General features: G+C 26.8%; 1 protein-coding gene across 2 annotated transcripts in view; it reads right to left on the bottom strand.

Annotated features, from left to right (window-relative positions):
* Nucleotides 1-18361, bottom strand: part of LOC129966594 (coiled-coil domain-containing protein 66-like) — a 76607-nt gene that overhangs the window by 15633 nt on the left and 42613 nt on the right. For both annotated transcript variants that reach the window (XM_056081079.1, XM_056081080.1), the window contains exons 3-11: nt 16305-16586; nt 14470-14590; nt 11595-11782; nt 9401-9501; nt 7559-7759; nt 6776-6839; nt 5583-5733; nt 3880-4129; nt 1616-1835 (exon numbers count right to left, since the gene is read on the bottom strand). In XM_056081079.1, the coding sequence (XP_055937054.1) occupies nt 1616-1835; nt 3880-4129; nt 5583-5733; nt 6776-6839; nt 7559-7759; nt 9401-9501; nt 11595-11782; nt 14470-14590; nt 16305-16467 (1459 nt within the window). In that variant the 5' untranslated portion in view covers nt 16468-16586. The remainder of the gene's footprint in view (nt 1-1615; nt 1836-3879; nt 4130-5582; nt 5734-6775; nt 6840-7558; nt 7760-9400; nt 9502-11594; nt 11783-14469; nt 14591-16304; nt 16587-18361) is intronic.

Here is an 18361-nt window from a genome sequence, read left to right as displayed (position 1 = left end):
AAAAATATGCATATGGTATACTTATCTCTATCTTGAAGTGTCTCTTGATACCTAAAGGATCTAATATTAAAATAGTGTTATATTTATATTTAGTTGATATTTATAAAGTTGTATAGTTGGTGTATAGTTAGTATTGATGTAATAGTAGTAGTTAGTTGATATTTATATAGTTGTTAGTTGTATAGTTGATATTTATATATAAGCATAATGTTTATATATAAATATCAACACCATGTTTCAATATCATATCAAATTATAATTAAAGAAACTTAATTAAAATTGTAACGGAAAATATTGTTATAAGCTTTGATATTCATTTGCCTTCTGCCATGTTGCAATGTACTGCAGATCATTGCAATAACTACTTCTGAAAAATTAAGTATGAATTTTGTTCTTTAATTCCAGTAGTGAATTTTGTTTCCATTCATGGAAAATTCAAAAGCATGTTGTAGAAATTATCACTGCAAGTATGTAAGTAGTAAAATTGTAATACAAATAATTATTTTTTTATTCTTTATTAACAAAAACGTCCATGACTTAACTTTACTTATATTTTTAATTTCTAATTCTAAGAATGTCCCAAATTTTAAGAAAAAGAGAATTATTGACAAAAAATAACATACATGAAGAATGCTCTGAAATCGATGAAAGTTCGTAATCTAAAAATGAAGTGAGTTGAATGATTCTTTTAAAACAACCAAGAATTCGATAGTAATCATGAATCTTGTTAATTATTAATGAAGAGAAAGATCATTTGAATGCAGGTAAAATATGAAAAAATAAAATTGTGAACATATTATGAAGGCAATAGAGAAGAAAACAATTATTGATAAAATGTTGAAATTGCTATTAATAAAACAGTTTGGAAAAAGATCAAAATAACTTCGTCACATCTTCAGATAATTCTCAAAAATGATATCTGGCTAAACAAAACATTATGATGGACAAAATAAGCACTATATTTTCTTTGTTATTTGGACATTTATACAATGGAATAAATATAAAATGTACAGAAATAAAGGATATGAGTCTAAAATGGAAGAATTTGTAATATACATAAATTCATTAACTTAATAATAACATAATTATGATTATCTTTCTAATAAAAAATTTTAAAAAGAAGATAATATTGTTATTAATTTTTTCTAATAAAGTAAAACATGCTTGACAGTATTTATGCATAATTATATTTTGTAGAAGCTAGATGAATTAAGCTAAAATTTACAACCTGATTAAATAAATATATTGTGCACATTATCAATATTTAACTGATAATTTAAAATCTTAACTATTTTAGCAATTATTTGCATTCAAACACAAAGATACCTTTAGGTCAAAATAAGTATTCACAAAATCGTGATGGAAATAGTGTAATTTCTACCACAATTTCTACTATAGATAATTTGTTTCCATGTAAAAAAAATTATAATGCACTAGATTATAAATATAATTAACCAGTGTAATTATATTTTTAATACAAAATACAAATGGTGTTCTAAAAAGTGAGCAGAAAATGATAAGAGATAAATTATTCTGATGAATTCTTGCAAAATTTTTAAAAACATACTAATTTTTTAAAACCAACACAAAACAAAATTTACAGTAAATTTTTTACCATTTTCACTCTTTTCTAATTTTAGCTGTGTTTCCATGTTATTGGACAATGAATCAGTCTGCTCCTCGTTCTTTCTTGTAGTTGGTGTGACTGTTTGATGATTTTCAGGTTGCATTGGAAGAAGCTTCTGGATCTTTCTAGACTTTTTCTCCATTTCAGCTTGAGCTTGAGCAATTTGCATAGCCGAAATTAAAGCTTGTTGCTTCTTTTCCTCTATTTCCTTTTTATAAAGTACAAGAGAAAGATTATTCTTTTGATGATTTTTAAAAATAGATTAAATGTGCATGATTTAAATGTTTTTAATTATTAATTAATATAGTACAATCAATTTATTAAACAAATGAAGAATGCTATTGACAAAAATAATTTTATTGTATCACAATAAAAAAATTACACTTGCTGTTTTCAGTATAATGATAATTGCTGATATAATGATCATTTATCAACTTTTAAGTATGGCGATACAAATAGAAATTAAGGGTAAAGAAAAGAATGTGTTAAATTTGTGAAATCTATATATAGTTTTTAAAATGAAACTCTGCATTAAATAGCTAAAAGAACAATTGCAAAATGGTATAACCCTGCAATATAAATGTTTTGCATTTTTACTATATTGAAAATATAGATATAATATCAAAAATATGTTTAATATGCAATAGATTGTAAATAAAAATCACATATCTGAGTATCAATATTATCATAGAAAATTTATTTCATCTTTTCCACATACATTCATCAATTAAATTGGGCAACATTTTTTTTATTCCTAACACTCCGTTGTTTAATTTCATAAAAAAATGCTAATTATTCAATAATTATAATATAACTAATCAATAAGTGCAATAATAATAAAACTTTTTAAACAAAGCAATAATTTCTGAGTTGATGTTTAACTTACCATACAAGAAATTAATGTTTTAAAACTACATTAGATATAATAGCTAATACAAATGAATTTGAAATGTTATTTTTGTAAATAGAATGATTTCAGTTGCATGCAAAATTGGACCTACACTAATATGTCGTAAAATTTATTCCCATAAAATTCAGAGTAATATTCTAAGGACTTAATTTAAAGAAAATATAATTTCTACTAGACATTATTAAAACAGATAAGCATCATCTGACAATGAAGTCTAAAACTGCACAATGATGAAATATTTAGAAGTTTCATGTGTTCTCTGCATTAAACTTTACAATACAGAGAGCTATTTTATACATTCACAATATATTATATTATTCCTTATACCATCACAAATTTTTTTCTCACAAAATAAATGCTCACAAACAATATCAAGACAGAAGAGTCTTATAAAAATAAATGTAATAAATGCTGTTAAAAAATAAAATTATGAATAACTATAAATAAATCCTTTTTTTTTCTTTTCTGAATACAAATAGTCTGTAAAATTTTAAATTGTTTTAATAGTTTAATGTTTAAAAATTCCAAAAATTTGCAGCAATAAAAAAAATTAGAATGGCAATAAAAAAAATTAGAAAAACTCTTTGATTAAACATCAGTTCTAAAATAAGAAAAACATTAAAATTTTAAATTAAATTTACTATCTGATATGTATATTGTAAAAATAATAAAACAAATAAAATTAAATTTTATTAGTGAATAAAAAAATATCAAACATTTCTTACCTCTTTAAAAATATCATCAGAAAATTTACTTTAGAATTTTATCAGCAAATTTGGGAAATGAGAATAGAAATAATTGTTTTGTTAATAATAAAATTAAAACATTTTTTTCAAGCAAAAAAAAAAGTAGACTAAACTTATGTGTTTTTTCTGCTTCAAAAATAACTAGCTCAATTTACTAAGCATATTTTATGCAAGAAAAAAATAAAACATAAGTAGTAGACCAGATGCAACTTTTTTGTTGTTGTTGTTTATTATACCGACTATTGTTATTGCTCTTTTAAAGCTTCCAGTGAATTAATCACAAGTTGAATATACTTCAGGAATAGACAGAAGCAAGTAAAAGCGTTTTTTAATTTATATAAGCACTTATCAAGATGAGAAAAGATATAATAACACTAATATTTTTAAAAATAATTGGAAGGATAACAAAAGAGATTATTTCAGATATTAGTTATTTTCAATGAAAAGCTTATTTGAATCTTTTAATCAGTTGATTAAACCCCATATTAGTGAATATTTTTTAAAAATTTTTACTTTCAACAAACAATCATATTGAAAGACCCACCATTAGTTACAACCTACATTATTAAATGCATTTTCAATACTAGTAAACTTACAGCCTTTTGTTTTAACCTTTGCTGCTCCTCTTCATATTCTGCTTGTATGCGAGCTCTTTCTGCCTCCAACCTCCTCTCTTCTGCTTCTTCCTCTTGTTTCTTTCTCTCTCTTTCAGCTTGCTGTCTCCGTTGTTTCTCTTCCATCTGCATACGTATAGCATGTTGGTATTCCTGGGCCTTTAATCTGCGTTCTTCTGCAAGTGCAGCAGATACCGGATCTAAGGTAAATCCTTGTCCTCGCATGTAATTTCTATACACAGAAAGTGAATTTTGGATTTTATGATCTGTCAGTTGTTAAAAAGAAAAGAATATAACAGCACAAAAATAAGCAACTTAATATAATTATTAATATTTCTTCGACTCATCCAATTATAACATCAAAAATTGTATTTATTCAAAACATCAATTTTTTAAAAAATTATACAGAAATTGTGTAGTTTATTAGTTTAGTTTCTTTATAAAAAATTTTAAATAAAGAAGTTAAGTCCTGTATTCCATTACTGACTAAGTGAACATATTGTATTTGTGTAGAACCAATTATTAATTTTTCTTATTGTAAAAAAAAAAAAGTTTTTTTAAGAAAGTTAATCATTATGCTTGAATTGATGAAAAACACAAGCAATAAATTTACTAATTATTTTAATAAGCAGAACAGTTTAATGTTGGCTTTTATATTTCATTCATTCAAATTCACTGAAATTTGTAATAACTTAACAAAGTGAAATATGTATAAAGGCAGAAAAGATTTGTGTAATGTTATTTTTTTTCCTTCAGAAATATAGTCTGATTATATAACTGATTAGCCTTTCAGAATTTCCAAACAAAGACAATATATTTATATTTAAGCAGACTTGTAAAATAGTTACCAATTTTATTTCAATTTTTACAAATTATCTTAATCAGGACCAATTTAAGCACAAAATAATCATATTTATAACATTTATGATACATCCCATATAATTATTTAATTTATACTTCTAAGTACAAATTTTATATTAAAATATATCACAACATTTGAATTTGATTTTCATATTATACCTGGTTCTTAAATTTTTATCTGGAATTTATTATATTGCACACTATATCTTATATACTGCACAATTTAAGTTAAAAAGAATAAAATATTTACTACAATTGAAATTCAAGGAAGTAAAAGACTCAGCTGGAAAACAAGGAACATGCCATATATCAGAAAGCCAATTAATTTTTTTTATGTTGCTTTTCCATAATTTTCATTTTTTAACTTTTATTTAAACTTAATAATTCAGTTCACAGAAAAATTACTTTCAAATGCTTAAAGTAAAATTAAGTAAATAAGTCGGTTTTTTATGAGTTTGTTTATTAAAATTTTGTCTTCAATATATTTGAAAAACTTATATAATTATGTGATGAACAATGATGTTAAGGTCAAACTATGTATTCACAAAAAAAAATATTAGGAACCAAAAACAAAATAATACAAACTATATATTAAAGAAGTATAAAGCTGTGAAGTGCTTTTATAATTGGAAGAAACCAGAAATTTCTATATTAAAAATATTTAATAACTTTTCTTTTTCTTTTTAAATCAAGAAAACTTCATACTTTATTTTTGTTTGAAAATGCCTCTATCTCATCATTTTAACTTAAGTAATAACAAACAAAGAACAGTTACAGTGCTTCATAAATATTTTCATATTAACAATCCCTTTTTATTTTTTTACCGTCTGGGTATATCATTTGCTCCAGGTAGAATGGAACCATCAACAGAAATTGATATACTTTCTGTGTCTTCTTTATTAATCCAATGATGATCAGACATTTGTGACATTTGAATTTGTTCTTGATATCGCCTTTGTTCTTCTCTTTGATAACCTGAAAGAATGCTAAATATTATTAAGTTGTAACAAAATTGAACACAGTGCACATTTTCATATAATCGATTCCACAAAAAAATTGTTGTGGAATTGATTATATGAATCATAATGAAATTTGTCAAAATCTTAAACTATAATATCAATGAGATATTTTTTTTTAAATTGAGGATAATGGTAAAATTCTATTTTAATTATTCATTTGATGCTTTGATGGAACAGATTACACTAAATTTTTAATAGTAGCTAAGAAAAAAATCAATAAGAAATAGATAAATACTGTTATTCAATATTGGCAGACCTCAAATTAGAAAGAAGTCATTCAAGTAAATTATAAGAATAAATTAATAAGAAAGTGAATAATAATACATAAGATAAGATAAATACTAATGTTTTCTCCAACAAGCTTTAATTATAAAATCGCTGTTTTAAAAAAAAAGCAAACAAATCTATAATATTTGTATCAATTTACATAGATGCATAATTTGAAACTAAACATAGAAATAAAGTTTACATTATAACAAACCATTAAAGGGGGGAGGGGAGCTTTTCCTTTTTTCCCCTGTGTGTTTCATAATATTTCTGATGGTCAAAAAAATATAGTTGAATAAAAATTATATGAACAATAATGATTTTGAGCTAACAACAGTAGAATAAATGGCTTTTAACACAGAGTTAATGGAAATTAAAAATTTGATATAAGATTTTCTCATTTTAAATGCATTTAGAACTCCTTTTGATCACTGGTATCATTTGCATCAAAAAATTATTAACTTATTAGAATAATTAAACTTATTAAGTAATATAATAATTCCAATATAATCAAAACATATTATAATATCAAAAAAATATAATTAATTATATTAAGATTTCTGCAGTACAGTGACAAAAATGATTCTAGAACTCATTTTTATATAGTAGGAATATGGCATTAGTACATCAAAGAAAAATATAATATTTTTCGACGGGAAAAAATGCAATAAGAAAGGAATTAAATGAAAGTGTATATTTCTAATATACTTTTAATAAGTAAGAAAACATACCTAATTCCTTCAGCCACTGTTCTCTTTTATAACTATCACTGGAAACTAATTCATTCTCAGAATTCTGTAGAATAAAATTAACACATTATAAAACAATTTCTCAAAGTTTTATGTCACTGCTTTATTTAAAGGAATAAGTGTTGTAATTTGTAATATTTATTGCACCTATTTTAATAACTTTCCAACAATGGGCTAGTTTGAATCACTATTTAAGTGCAACCAGATCCAAATAACGTTGTAATAAAACAAATAGTTATTTAAATGTAGCACTATAGTATAGGTACTTCTCAGTTTATAACCTGGGTTTCCTCTGTGTGAGAACTTATAATTGGAACTGATCATAAGTCTGATGTGTACTTTTCTATACTATTTTCATCCAAATACATTTAATAAACTGTGCATAAAATATAAAATTTCAGTCACTGTATTTATAACTATAGCACATAATAAGAAAATTAAATAATATGTAATAATTTGTGTATTATGTAAACAAAAATAAAACTTAAAAATGCATTTTACAACAAATTCCCTATTTTATAAAGCTTTCTACAAACTTAGACAAGAAAATTATATTTACAAATTATTTACTCCTCATATTACTCAAAATTACATATAACATTCAAATTATTTGCAGTTACATAATATAAACCTATATTCTATTTAATTTTTTAAATAACAGCACAAATATGTATGCATTCATCAACATGCAAAGTACTATTTTCATATTATTCAAAAACAATAACTTCATTTACACTTTATAAGTACATAATTTAGCACACTTACCCCAAAAGCAATCGAGCTTTTAAAAACTGGAGGTACAGGTTTAATTGGTTGAGCAACAGATGTGTAATTATTGGGCAAAAATGTACTGTGATCTAACGCATTGGGCAAAATTCTACAGTTAGGTGATGGAAGGCAACTTGGAACTCCAGAAGGCACAGAACTGGTGTAAGGCATGGCACCTGATGTTTGCACCATTAAAAGCTAAAACAGGGTGCAAAACAATGTCATTCAATTATTCATTTTTGTACCATATAATTAATTTTGTAGTCAAATTTTCATCTTGTTTTTTAGAAAGATTTATTGTGTGAATTGAAAATATAGGGGCAAATGGAGGTTCAATCTTAAGACACTTTTTGATTTGAAGGATTTAGAGGCTCCTTCAAAATATATTATTTGAAGGAGTCTCTAACTTGACTATAAGAGTCAGTGTTTTTTACAATTTTGGAGTGGGGAGGTATGCTTTTAATGTTCTTTCCAACATCATTATTAATTTTGTTCCTCATTATGTTATTACTTTTAGTGATTACTTGTCAAATTTTAATGTTTCAGGGCCAAAATCCAATTAACAAAATAATGTTCAGCAAATTAAACCATCTCTTTTTGTGCTTTCTATAGTTATCAACTTGAACATGTTTTATGCTTTATAATCAAATTACTAACTAGGCACTTAATCAAAGAAAATGCAGAATGCAAAAAAATACAGAATCATAATGTCATAAAATCTAGTTATATTTTACTTTACTATTTACCTGTTATATAACAAATAACAAGTAAATAATACTGTATAGTAAAATATTTCCAAAATATAATCATTGGACCCTCTAAATTATAATCAAGAATTTGTGGAAAATATATACAAAAACAATAAAATTATAACAATATTAAATCAAGGACAAATTGAAAAGTACATTTAAAGTTTTCCTAACTTGATCTCCTGAATCTAAAAAAAATAAATTATTCATTTAAAATTGTATTAAATTCAATAGACATATTAATTCAATATTGCATTAAGTTTAATAAATGTACTTTGTAAGGTACTGAGGTAAAGTAATAAAGTAAATTATTACAGTGAAGTTATACGAAATAACAGAGTTTAGAGTTTAATATCCTCAATAGAGTTAAGATTTTAATATTCTGATACACTCTAGAAGTTATCTCCTTTTTAAAATACATTATCATTAATTAAATGATTTGACATTGTCACTTTTAAAAAATTTTAAAGATATTAAAACTTTTTATGAAATTTAACTGATATTTTAATTTTAATTCAAACTGCTTCAGAAATTCTATATCAAAAACTAAGCAATTAAATATTCTCTAAAGATGAAAATTAATGAGCAAAAAAGTCCTATTTTAAAAAGTCTCCATCAATTTATCTCATCTAAAATCTGTAAGTTTTAAAATATTCAAATAATTCCAAAAGGGGTCTAAATTTTTAAAAGGACTCTACATGTCTCCACATGTACACACAATGCCAAAAAATAATAATAAGTGTGCTAAAGATGCTAGACTGAACACAATAATTCCACTGTTTATAAATATTTCTTTATAAAAGAATTGAGAGTAACAAATAAGTTCCATCTTTAAAAGAGAATTCAACATAATAATTTGTTAAATATTCTTTAACTGTTACAGAAAGTTCAAATTACTGATAATAAATTATTATTTAGGAACGTTTTCTTTTTTTCAAATATTTTATATTAAAAACTCATTTTTTTTTTTTTTGTGGAACAGAAAAAAGGAAGTATGCTTTATGAATATATATATTTTTTATAAAAATAAGAATGCTACGACCTTTGTTACTGAATATTCTTATTTCAATTTAAAGAATCTAAAAATAACCTGATTGTTAGTCCTTGTTGTAATAGGTGCCACCACTTGAGTTTTCTTTGGAGGAGCACCGGCACCAGGTTTACCCCAAGGATTCCAATCTATCATTTCCGCTAAAAGAAATCAATCAAATTAATTATTACAGGAAATATATTCTTTAAAACAAATATTTTATAAAAAAAATCAATTCCAAGAAATAGAATACATTTTTCCATAACATAAATATAATTATACATAGTTTCCTATTTAATCATAGTCGAACAGTTGATTTCTAATAATTATTTTCTATTTCATTTGTAATAGTTAAACAAAGGTAAATACATCTAATTGGGAAATATGCTTTATATGATATAAAGAATTATCTTTTATATTGTTGAGTTAATAAATGTAAAGCAAGCAAATTTATACAAAAAATTAAATGTTTTCTTTCAATACCAATAGCAACTTGCAAGTAAATATATATTATGAAATTATATAATGACTAAATTTATGAATAAGATTAATAAAATCGTGTGTGTGTGTTTTAATCTAATTTAAATTCTTATTAATTTCCTATTTTTTATCTTAATTTAGCTTGTATAAATTACATTCTAAAACTCTCTCTTATTTCCTGATCCAATTCCCACATATTTATTTAATGAATTCTACATGCACTCTATAAAAGGGCTGAACTCAGCACTTTCTCATGCTAAGAGTAAAGAAATAAAAATCCTTAGTGCTTACAAAATTCTTTCAAAGATACCTAAGATTCCTTATCCTAAATCTACATGTATCAAACAAATCCCTATGAAAATCTCATAGTAAAATCGCTGAAGGGAAAACTTTGGGTCTCTTCTGCCCTTGGGTCACAATGTAAACTGATGTATTATTTATCACTTATTCTTTTTATGAAAATTATGCCTCTTATAATAAAATAAATCGAAGTTAAAATTTCAAAAGTCTCTTCTATTCAACCATGCAACTGCTAATATAAACAACACTTCAATTATATGAAGTAGTAATCATTACAACAACAAAAAATTTGATTGAATATGAGACTCGCTAAAGAACGGACAGACATTATATCCCTATGCCTGAATTCCTGATTAATCGAATAAAGAATCGAATCAGTCAAAAGAAGTGCAACAATAAACTCAAATTAAACTGGAAATGCTTATGAAATCACAAGATTGCTATACAGTATAAAAAATGTCAGAATAAAAAGTTGAAAAAGAGGATGAAAAGAAATATGTATAACAAAGCACAAAATCAATAGGAGTCACCTCAAAACTTTCCCGTTTACACCTTAATAAAAGCGTTATCCATCTTCCCGTCGCATAGGAATTGTGAATATTGGGCAAGAATGTGAACGCCTCTTGTGCTCAAATTATTATTTTCTGAGTCCTCCGCGTTAACGTTTTGTGCATGCGTGCGTGTGTTTCTTCGTTGATTGAGTGTAAAATTTGATTAATTTGAAATCAAAATTTGACATTGAGTAACAATTTTAATCACTGCTATATTTCATTTATCTTAGTCACTGTATTTTACAATTATTGTATTTACATGCACACAAATGCACCGGCCGACAAGAGGTTAATCCGTCAAAGTATATGGTTTAAAACTGGATACAAATTAAGACTTAAGAAGCTAACAACTGTATGCCCATTTTATTTTTCTAACTTTAAGGTTTGAAGCTATCGTGTTCACTTCCACTCAGATATGCAAGCAAACTGCCAATGAATGGATTTTGTTCGCAATTTTATAAAAAAGGTCAAATACTTAATTTCATGTTGGCAACTATACAGAACGTCAGATATAATACCAAAAAGTGTCTTTAGAACTCAAGAACGTCTGAAACGTAAATATTCGTAAAAATCTTGAGGTCGTATTTTTTAACGATTACAATACTTTCTCCTTGTATATTTCATAGACAAGAAAGTAGTAATAATAATTAAAAATGCATATAAACAGCACAAACGAATATAAAAGCACAAATAGGATACATACACAAAGCACAAAAGAATAACAAACATTATAAAATGGATACATTACATACTAAAATATAAAACAAGGATGATGAAAAATGATGTGCAATGATGATGTGAAATAAAATAATGATTATTACTATATTTCACTCTAATTATGCTCATTTCCTATAAACGAAAATATAAAAGCTTCAGATTAAATATATATTTTCTCTAAAAGGAAAAAGAATCCTTCATCTTACCTCGTTCTTTTTCCCACTGCAGGCGTTTCTGTTCTACTTTGCTGAGAGGAGATAATTTTGTTGGCGAGACAGTAGTCGTTTGAGGGGCAGACCAACTCAGAGAAGCTGGACAAGAGATTACAACATCGAGGGGACAAGGCACCTGTAGCTGATGACAAGATTCTTCCGATGATGTAGATATGCTGTTACTAATAGAAATAAGAATTACACAGTTTTTTTTTTATTATTATTATTCAAAAATTTTTTAAACATGGTGGTATGTATCAAGAATTATAGTCAATAGCAAGTCAAATTAATAGTACAGTAATATATATGGTGTGTATCATCACACATGAGATGTTTTCTATTAATCAAAGATAGAATGGAGTACCCAAGATAGAATTCCACCTTTTTACAATATATAAATATAGATAGATATATAAACTGTCTTCCTTAAAGACAATAAAGAAAACATTTATTAGTTCACACTTGTGTTTCATTTAAATGAAAACCTAGCAAACCCCAAGAGTCAATCCATTTGTAGTTGCTATAATACATATCAGTTTATTAAATTTCACATAATGCTGGTTAAAAACAAAGCCAGATCATAGACCCATAACCTTACTTTATGTTCGTCAATCTTGCCGTACTTTAATCCACTTAGTCATTGATGAACGCAGTCCTGTATACATGATCCTAATGTATATTAAAGTAACTGTATATTTGGACAAAATTTACAACAATTATGAATATTTAGTGCAAAAAAATTTTATTTTTAAATTGATAGTAACTTTATTTTATGGAATTATCTCTATAACTTTGAGATACATATTATAAGATCATATAAAGCATTCCCTTATGATTTGATTTCTCAGTTTTCAATATATCATCAATTTATTTCCAATATTAAAATTAATCAAATAAATTTTCAATGAGAAAATTTTACCAGTTATTAATTTTGCAGATATCAGCGAAAACCAGGTTGAAATTTGTACTATTATATTAATGCATGTATAATAATATATTGAAAACAGCTCTATGTCATTTTCATTCTATATTTCTGTTAATCAAGGCAAAAAGAACCTTAACAAAAGGGGTTTACAGAACAATTTTTTGAAATTTTAAAAAATAATTTGTTCCAAATTAGGGAAACATTCTAACACTTTATCACTTAAATTTTAATTGATTATTTTCTAAATCATTTTTATTCATTGATTTTTATTTATCCTTAAATGTTAGCATGAAAAAAATCATTGTCAAAATTTCTCATCAATCAAAATGTTGCCAAATAAAATCAAAAACATTTCAAATATCATGAGTAATTTTTGGTCCAATTATATTATCAAAAGATTAAATTTTATGAACTTATCGCATAACTAACAAAGTATTTACTACAAAAGTCACTCTTTTACTGATAATGATTGCTGATACGAAAATACCATTCAAGCTAGAACTTTCTAAGTATTCTCTACGGCGAAGCAAGAAGAAATTGTGTTGAGGGCGAAATCTGATTTTTACTCTCCTCTTTATTTTCGGATTTAAAAAGTAATATTAGAGACGCTAACATTTCATTTTTTACGCCTCGTGGCATCTATATTCTGTTAGCATGGTCGCTATTTATCCTAAACAGAACAACTAAAAAAAGTAAACACAAAAAAAAGACAAATCTTTCACAGTCTTTTTATAATATTGATGATGAGGCTGTATGACAATATTTATATTTCATATTAAAAATCAATTTTATTTGATATCATCCGTCTTTGACAACATGATGCTAAAATAAATATCATTTTATCAAATTTCACATAAAGCTGGTTTATTCACTAATGGTTCGCTAGAATGGTAGCTTTTAAATAAACGTTTTGTGTCACCATGTCTTCCTGCCTTTCCCTAAAAAATACTTTCAAACTTCAAATTTCGATGAGCATATAACTCATACTATTTTTAAAAACCTTAAAATGTTTTATTCATTGTGCTAGGCATTTCCCTAAAAATATTCATACTTTCAATTCTATAATAGGAAAGAAGAGCAGTATTAAAAAATAGACACACTTTAAAAGAATTTCATAATTGCTGATTTGTGAAATGAAACTTTAATTATAAGTGTACGAAATTCAAAAAAATATACTGAAATCAATTGAACTTGGAAAAAAAATAGGCTAAATCTTCATAAATTATAAAGATAATTTTTTTGAATTTTAAGTTGCGAAAATCATTTTTATGCGGTAAAATCTTTGGAAATTACGAAGGAAAAATGCCGAAATTCTGCTAAATTTTTAATTAAACAAAACTTTACAAAACATTCGTTCTAAGGTGCAACTCTTACCTTCTAAATTAAGTATATGTCAAGCCTGGTAATCTGGTCTGTCAAACTGTCTAGAATACAAAGCGCCAAAACAGCGGAACACACACACAGAGAGAGAGAGAGAGAGAGAAAAGCGAGAAATCTAACTCGAAATCATTAAATCAATAATAATATACTGATACTTGATAAAGCCTTAGAAACAAAGAGGGAAAATTAATCCTAATCTGAAGCGATTATAGGTCCTAACGCAATCTCCAATCGCTTCAGTGGCATTCGATAGAAAATCCACTTCTAAATAGTTCCAAAATGCACTTCTAATAGTTCACCGGGAAAAAATCAGAATTCCTTCGAAGATATATATTCAAATATATCTTAGGGAAATATTTGTCATCCCAAGGGCAAACATGTTCTACAGTTCAAAAATCCAAATCTACTATAAGCAAGGCCATTTATTTTCAGCCCATGTGGTCGTCTTAAAAAGTACTTTCTATGCCATAATATGATATATGTTAAACTATTGCCAACATACAACAGATTTGAATACCTCAAAAACTACTAAACTATGAGAAAAATGAAAACTAGGCCACTTACTTTCCATTATCTTTTCTATCAGCTTCACTTTTTATCTCATGGTTATTTTCAGAATAACTTTTGGCAGGGGAATATTGAGGATTTTCTTGGCAAGTAAAAATTTTCTCACCTCCATTTAAAACTAAAAAGAACGTATTATTAGAGGTTAAAAAGACAATATAATATAAAAGCATCTGAGAAAACTAATTTTTATTTTTAAAAAAACTGTAATGAGAATTCCTTATTAGATAAAAAGATAATACGCTGGTTCTTAGGTATCTTATGAACAAAGCCCACTGAAGACAGTAAATAGATAAAGACGTGACTTATCTGTCGATCGTTTTAAGCTAAACTCTTAAGCATTAAGGCGATGCTATGAAAAGATAGATTTGATAAAACAATGAACACTTAATATCGTTAGACGCGTAAGAAGTAATATCACAATGCTTAGAAACTAATATGCCGATTCGTCCAAAAATGCCAAATAATCGATTTGTGTAACAAACGCAACAGTGGGTGCCGTCTAACATCTAAATGAACATTGTCATATGTGGTATTATGACATCAGAAGCGTCTTCCAAAATGTGCAGTGGATACCAACTTTAAATTGACTCGGCGTATTTGATGTGTATTTTGTAAGCACGAATTGACTCCATTGCGACTTTCAATGTAATTATTTTTTGATATCGAGTTTACTCCATATTTAATTTAGCAATGCTATACGAGATATTTTGATTTGACAATATTTTTGGCGATTTCGCGATCAAATTTGACACCAAATAATTATTTACATGGTCTCGAAGCGTGATTCTCGAGGAGCGAGAAAATTTCCAGAATATTCCGGCATTTACAACGCCAGACCAAAAGAGACAAACAATTGCTCTGTTCGATTTCAGAATTGTATGAATTATTGAGCGCGATGAAACCTAGTGATCTCTGCCATTGCTATATTTCGAATGAATTTTAAGTTATCTAAGCGTATTTCTTCGCAAATTTGAATTTATGATTTTTTATTCTTATTGCAAATTAAATTACAACGCACTCACGGGTACCGGCTTAATGTAGCGAAAGGGGCCGGATAACAAAACAGCCAGATAGGCTGGAGTTCTATGAATTCATTTTTTTTGCCCCAATACCAGAAGACAAAGTTTTTAATACAAAAACTCACTGTTATAATACGTATTTTCTTCACTTCTTATTGATTACCAGCAACAACATTAATTTCAATGCAAAAGTAGAGGCAGTGCAGTGAATCATAGAAGCAGTTGCCGGTAAAGTGTCGAGTTAAAATAGAAGGCTCTGTACTGATAATTTCTATATGTTTACATACTGCACTGCACATTTCAAGAATTTATTAGAGAAAAAGTAAGTTAAAGGATATAAACTGTGCATATTTTAACATAATTCTGTTATGCCCAACTTCAATGCAGGAAGCATAAACAAAACATTAACGTAAATCATAGGCCTGATTCTTAAGAAAATTTGCTCAAACTGGTTTTATTTTTCACTGATAAATGATTACACAGATATGAAAAGATAATTCTAAGATAAGAGTCAAAACTTATAGTTTTTAGGTTTTGAAAAAGTCTTTAATAGAGGACTTAATAAACGCCTTGCCTATCTCACTTAATTATAATAAAAGAAAACTAAGCTGGATAGAAAGAAGCCGGATAGCCGCGAACCTGATACTCAAGTGTGTATTGGATTTTAATCTAAGAAACCTGCGTCATAATTTACATCTCCTTCCACATACAAGTGAAACACGGTACAACAAAATATAATATCATTAATAAAAATATATAAGATAAAGTCTGGAGAGCAAATTATTCAACATAAAAATGAGAGGCTATACAAACCAGAGGATTGTCCGATAGCTTCTAAAATTTGCTGAAATTGTGTCTTTGTGAGCGTTACAGTGTCATTTTTTGAAGAATTTTCTGGACTGTTGTGACTCCAGCTATCTGGCTTCACTTCAGCAATGGGTAATTGTCTTGACTCGTCACCAGAGGGACGGACCATTCTCGGCAATCATGTATTCAGTATTAAAGACGTTTCATTCCTGTGTATGAGAAGAATTGGCACATCCATGATTCTTGAAAACTCTTGTGCGGTAAATACTCTTAAAGCAGAAAATACACCTAAAAGAAAAGAAAAACATAAGTTAATTCCAGTAAATTTTTATTTTGAATGCAAAAACCTTTGGTTGGAAGCACTAGTGTACTATTAATGCAAAATACAAACCAAAAAGCAAATATTATTTACGTATGATATTATAATAATCTTTATATCTATTTAACAATCGCATATTCATATTCCTGTTGTTTTCGTCCCTCTTTAGGATTTATTTCAATTTATATTTAGTCGATGCTTAAATTTTTTTTATTTTATTTTATTTTTTTATAATTTTTATTTCAGAGTTTTAAACAAGATTAGAAAAACAATAATTTTTTACATTGTTTACAAACTATCCTGACAAAACAACCAAACGATTATGAACCGATTGCTTCATTTTTTTTTTATGTTAATAGAGCTGCCATTTTCATTTTTTAAAGGCTTAGTACCATTTTTATTACTTTTTTTTTCCTTATTAATATGCATGCACCTTTCAGATTCTCTATTATATTGAAAATTTTCTATTTTGAAAATAAAGGTGCATCAGCTTAACATTTTAGATCTAAATTTCGAAAAAAATAAGCAGACCTATCAGAAATCCATTACGGAAAAGTGTAAGGAATTCTATCTTCCATTAAGTGATTACATGTAATGAGATAACTTTTATACTAAAAAACATAAAATACATAATTACATTTCTTTTATACTTGTTAAAGAACCAGAAGAATACTGGTGAAAATCTCGGGAACAACTTATGTAGATAAAAAAAAAAAAAAAAAAAAAAAAGGTTCTACAAAGAATTTACAAAAATTGTTCCAAGCGAACAACGTTAAATAGGGAACATAAATGCGAAATTGCATAGTATTTATTATTACAACAATTTATTATTTTATTTATTTATATTTAATGCATTAAATGAAATTTGTCAAAACATAACTTTTCCAACCTTTTCCGTACATTTTTCTTTCTGCCATTTTATTTAGAAGAAGGGGGGGGGGGAGCATTTACTTTAATTTCCAATGAAAATAAATAAATGGAATTTTCAAATTTATGAAATCAGTAATTTTTCTCATAATACCTTTTTGTTCGATCCCAATTTTGAGAAACAACACAAACATCACAACAAATGGTAGATTCGGATAGACAAATAAAAACGGTACAAATATTCATTGACTCTTATGCTCAACATTTTCAAACCTACTAATGAGAATTGAGAATAATTAATAAGCTGTCGGCATTTTAAATGCATAAACTTCACGAAGGCGTAGAACTTCGAGTCAGATGTGACGGATACAAATTTTCGGTTTGGCCTCATCCATTAGACTCAATTCCAATCTCATTAATATTAATAATGTACGGCACTGCATTTGTTGCCAAAGCAAAAACAACTGCACTTTATTTAATTGTAAATAGGGCATTTCTATGAATTTTTAGTATTAAACACTGCAACACGCATTCAGTTTACAACAGAAACTGTTTGTCAAACACAAACTCATGAAAATATTTCAGAATCGGAGCATATTAATTTCATTAATGGTTGTTTGCATCCAGCAGGACAATTAAAGGAATTATGGCAAACTAAAACGCGGAAGTGCCGCTCAACCTGCTAAATTGCGCATGCTTGAATTCGCGATAGTACATCACACGGTCCTCGGACCTATTACGAGTTAACGCACGTACAGAATATCAGTGATGCGTTTGACAATAGAGCCTTTTTCTCTTCTTTACTAAAATTCTCTGTTGCGACGAAGTGTACACCCTTACTAAGAACTGAAATCCTTCATGTTACAATTTGTTGCTT

Source organism: Argiope bruennichi, chromosome 4 (assembly GCF_947563725.1).
Source record: "Argiope bruennichi chromosome 4, qqArgBrue1.1, whole genome shotgun sequence".
Classification (NCBI taxonomy): domain Eukaryota; kingdom Metazoa; phylum Arthropoda; class Arachnida; order Araneae; family Araneidae; genus Argiope; species Argiope bruennichi.
The sequence above is the reverse complement of the archived record's forward strand: the minus strand, read 5'-3'. Positions and strand labels throughout refer to the sequence as shown.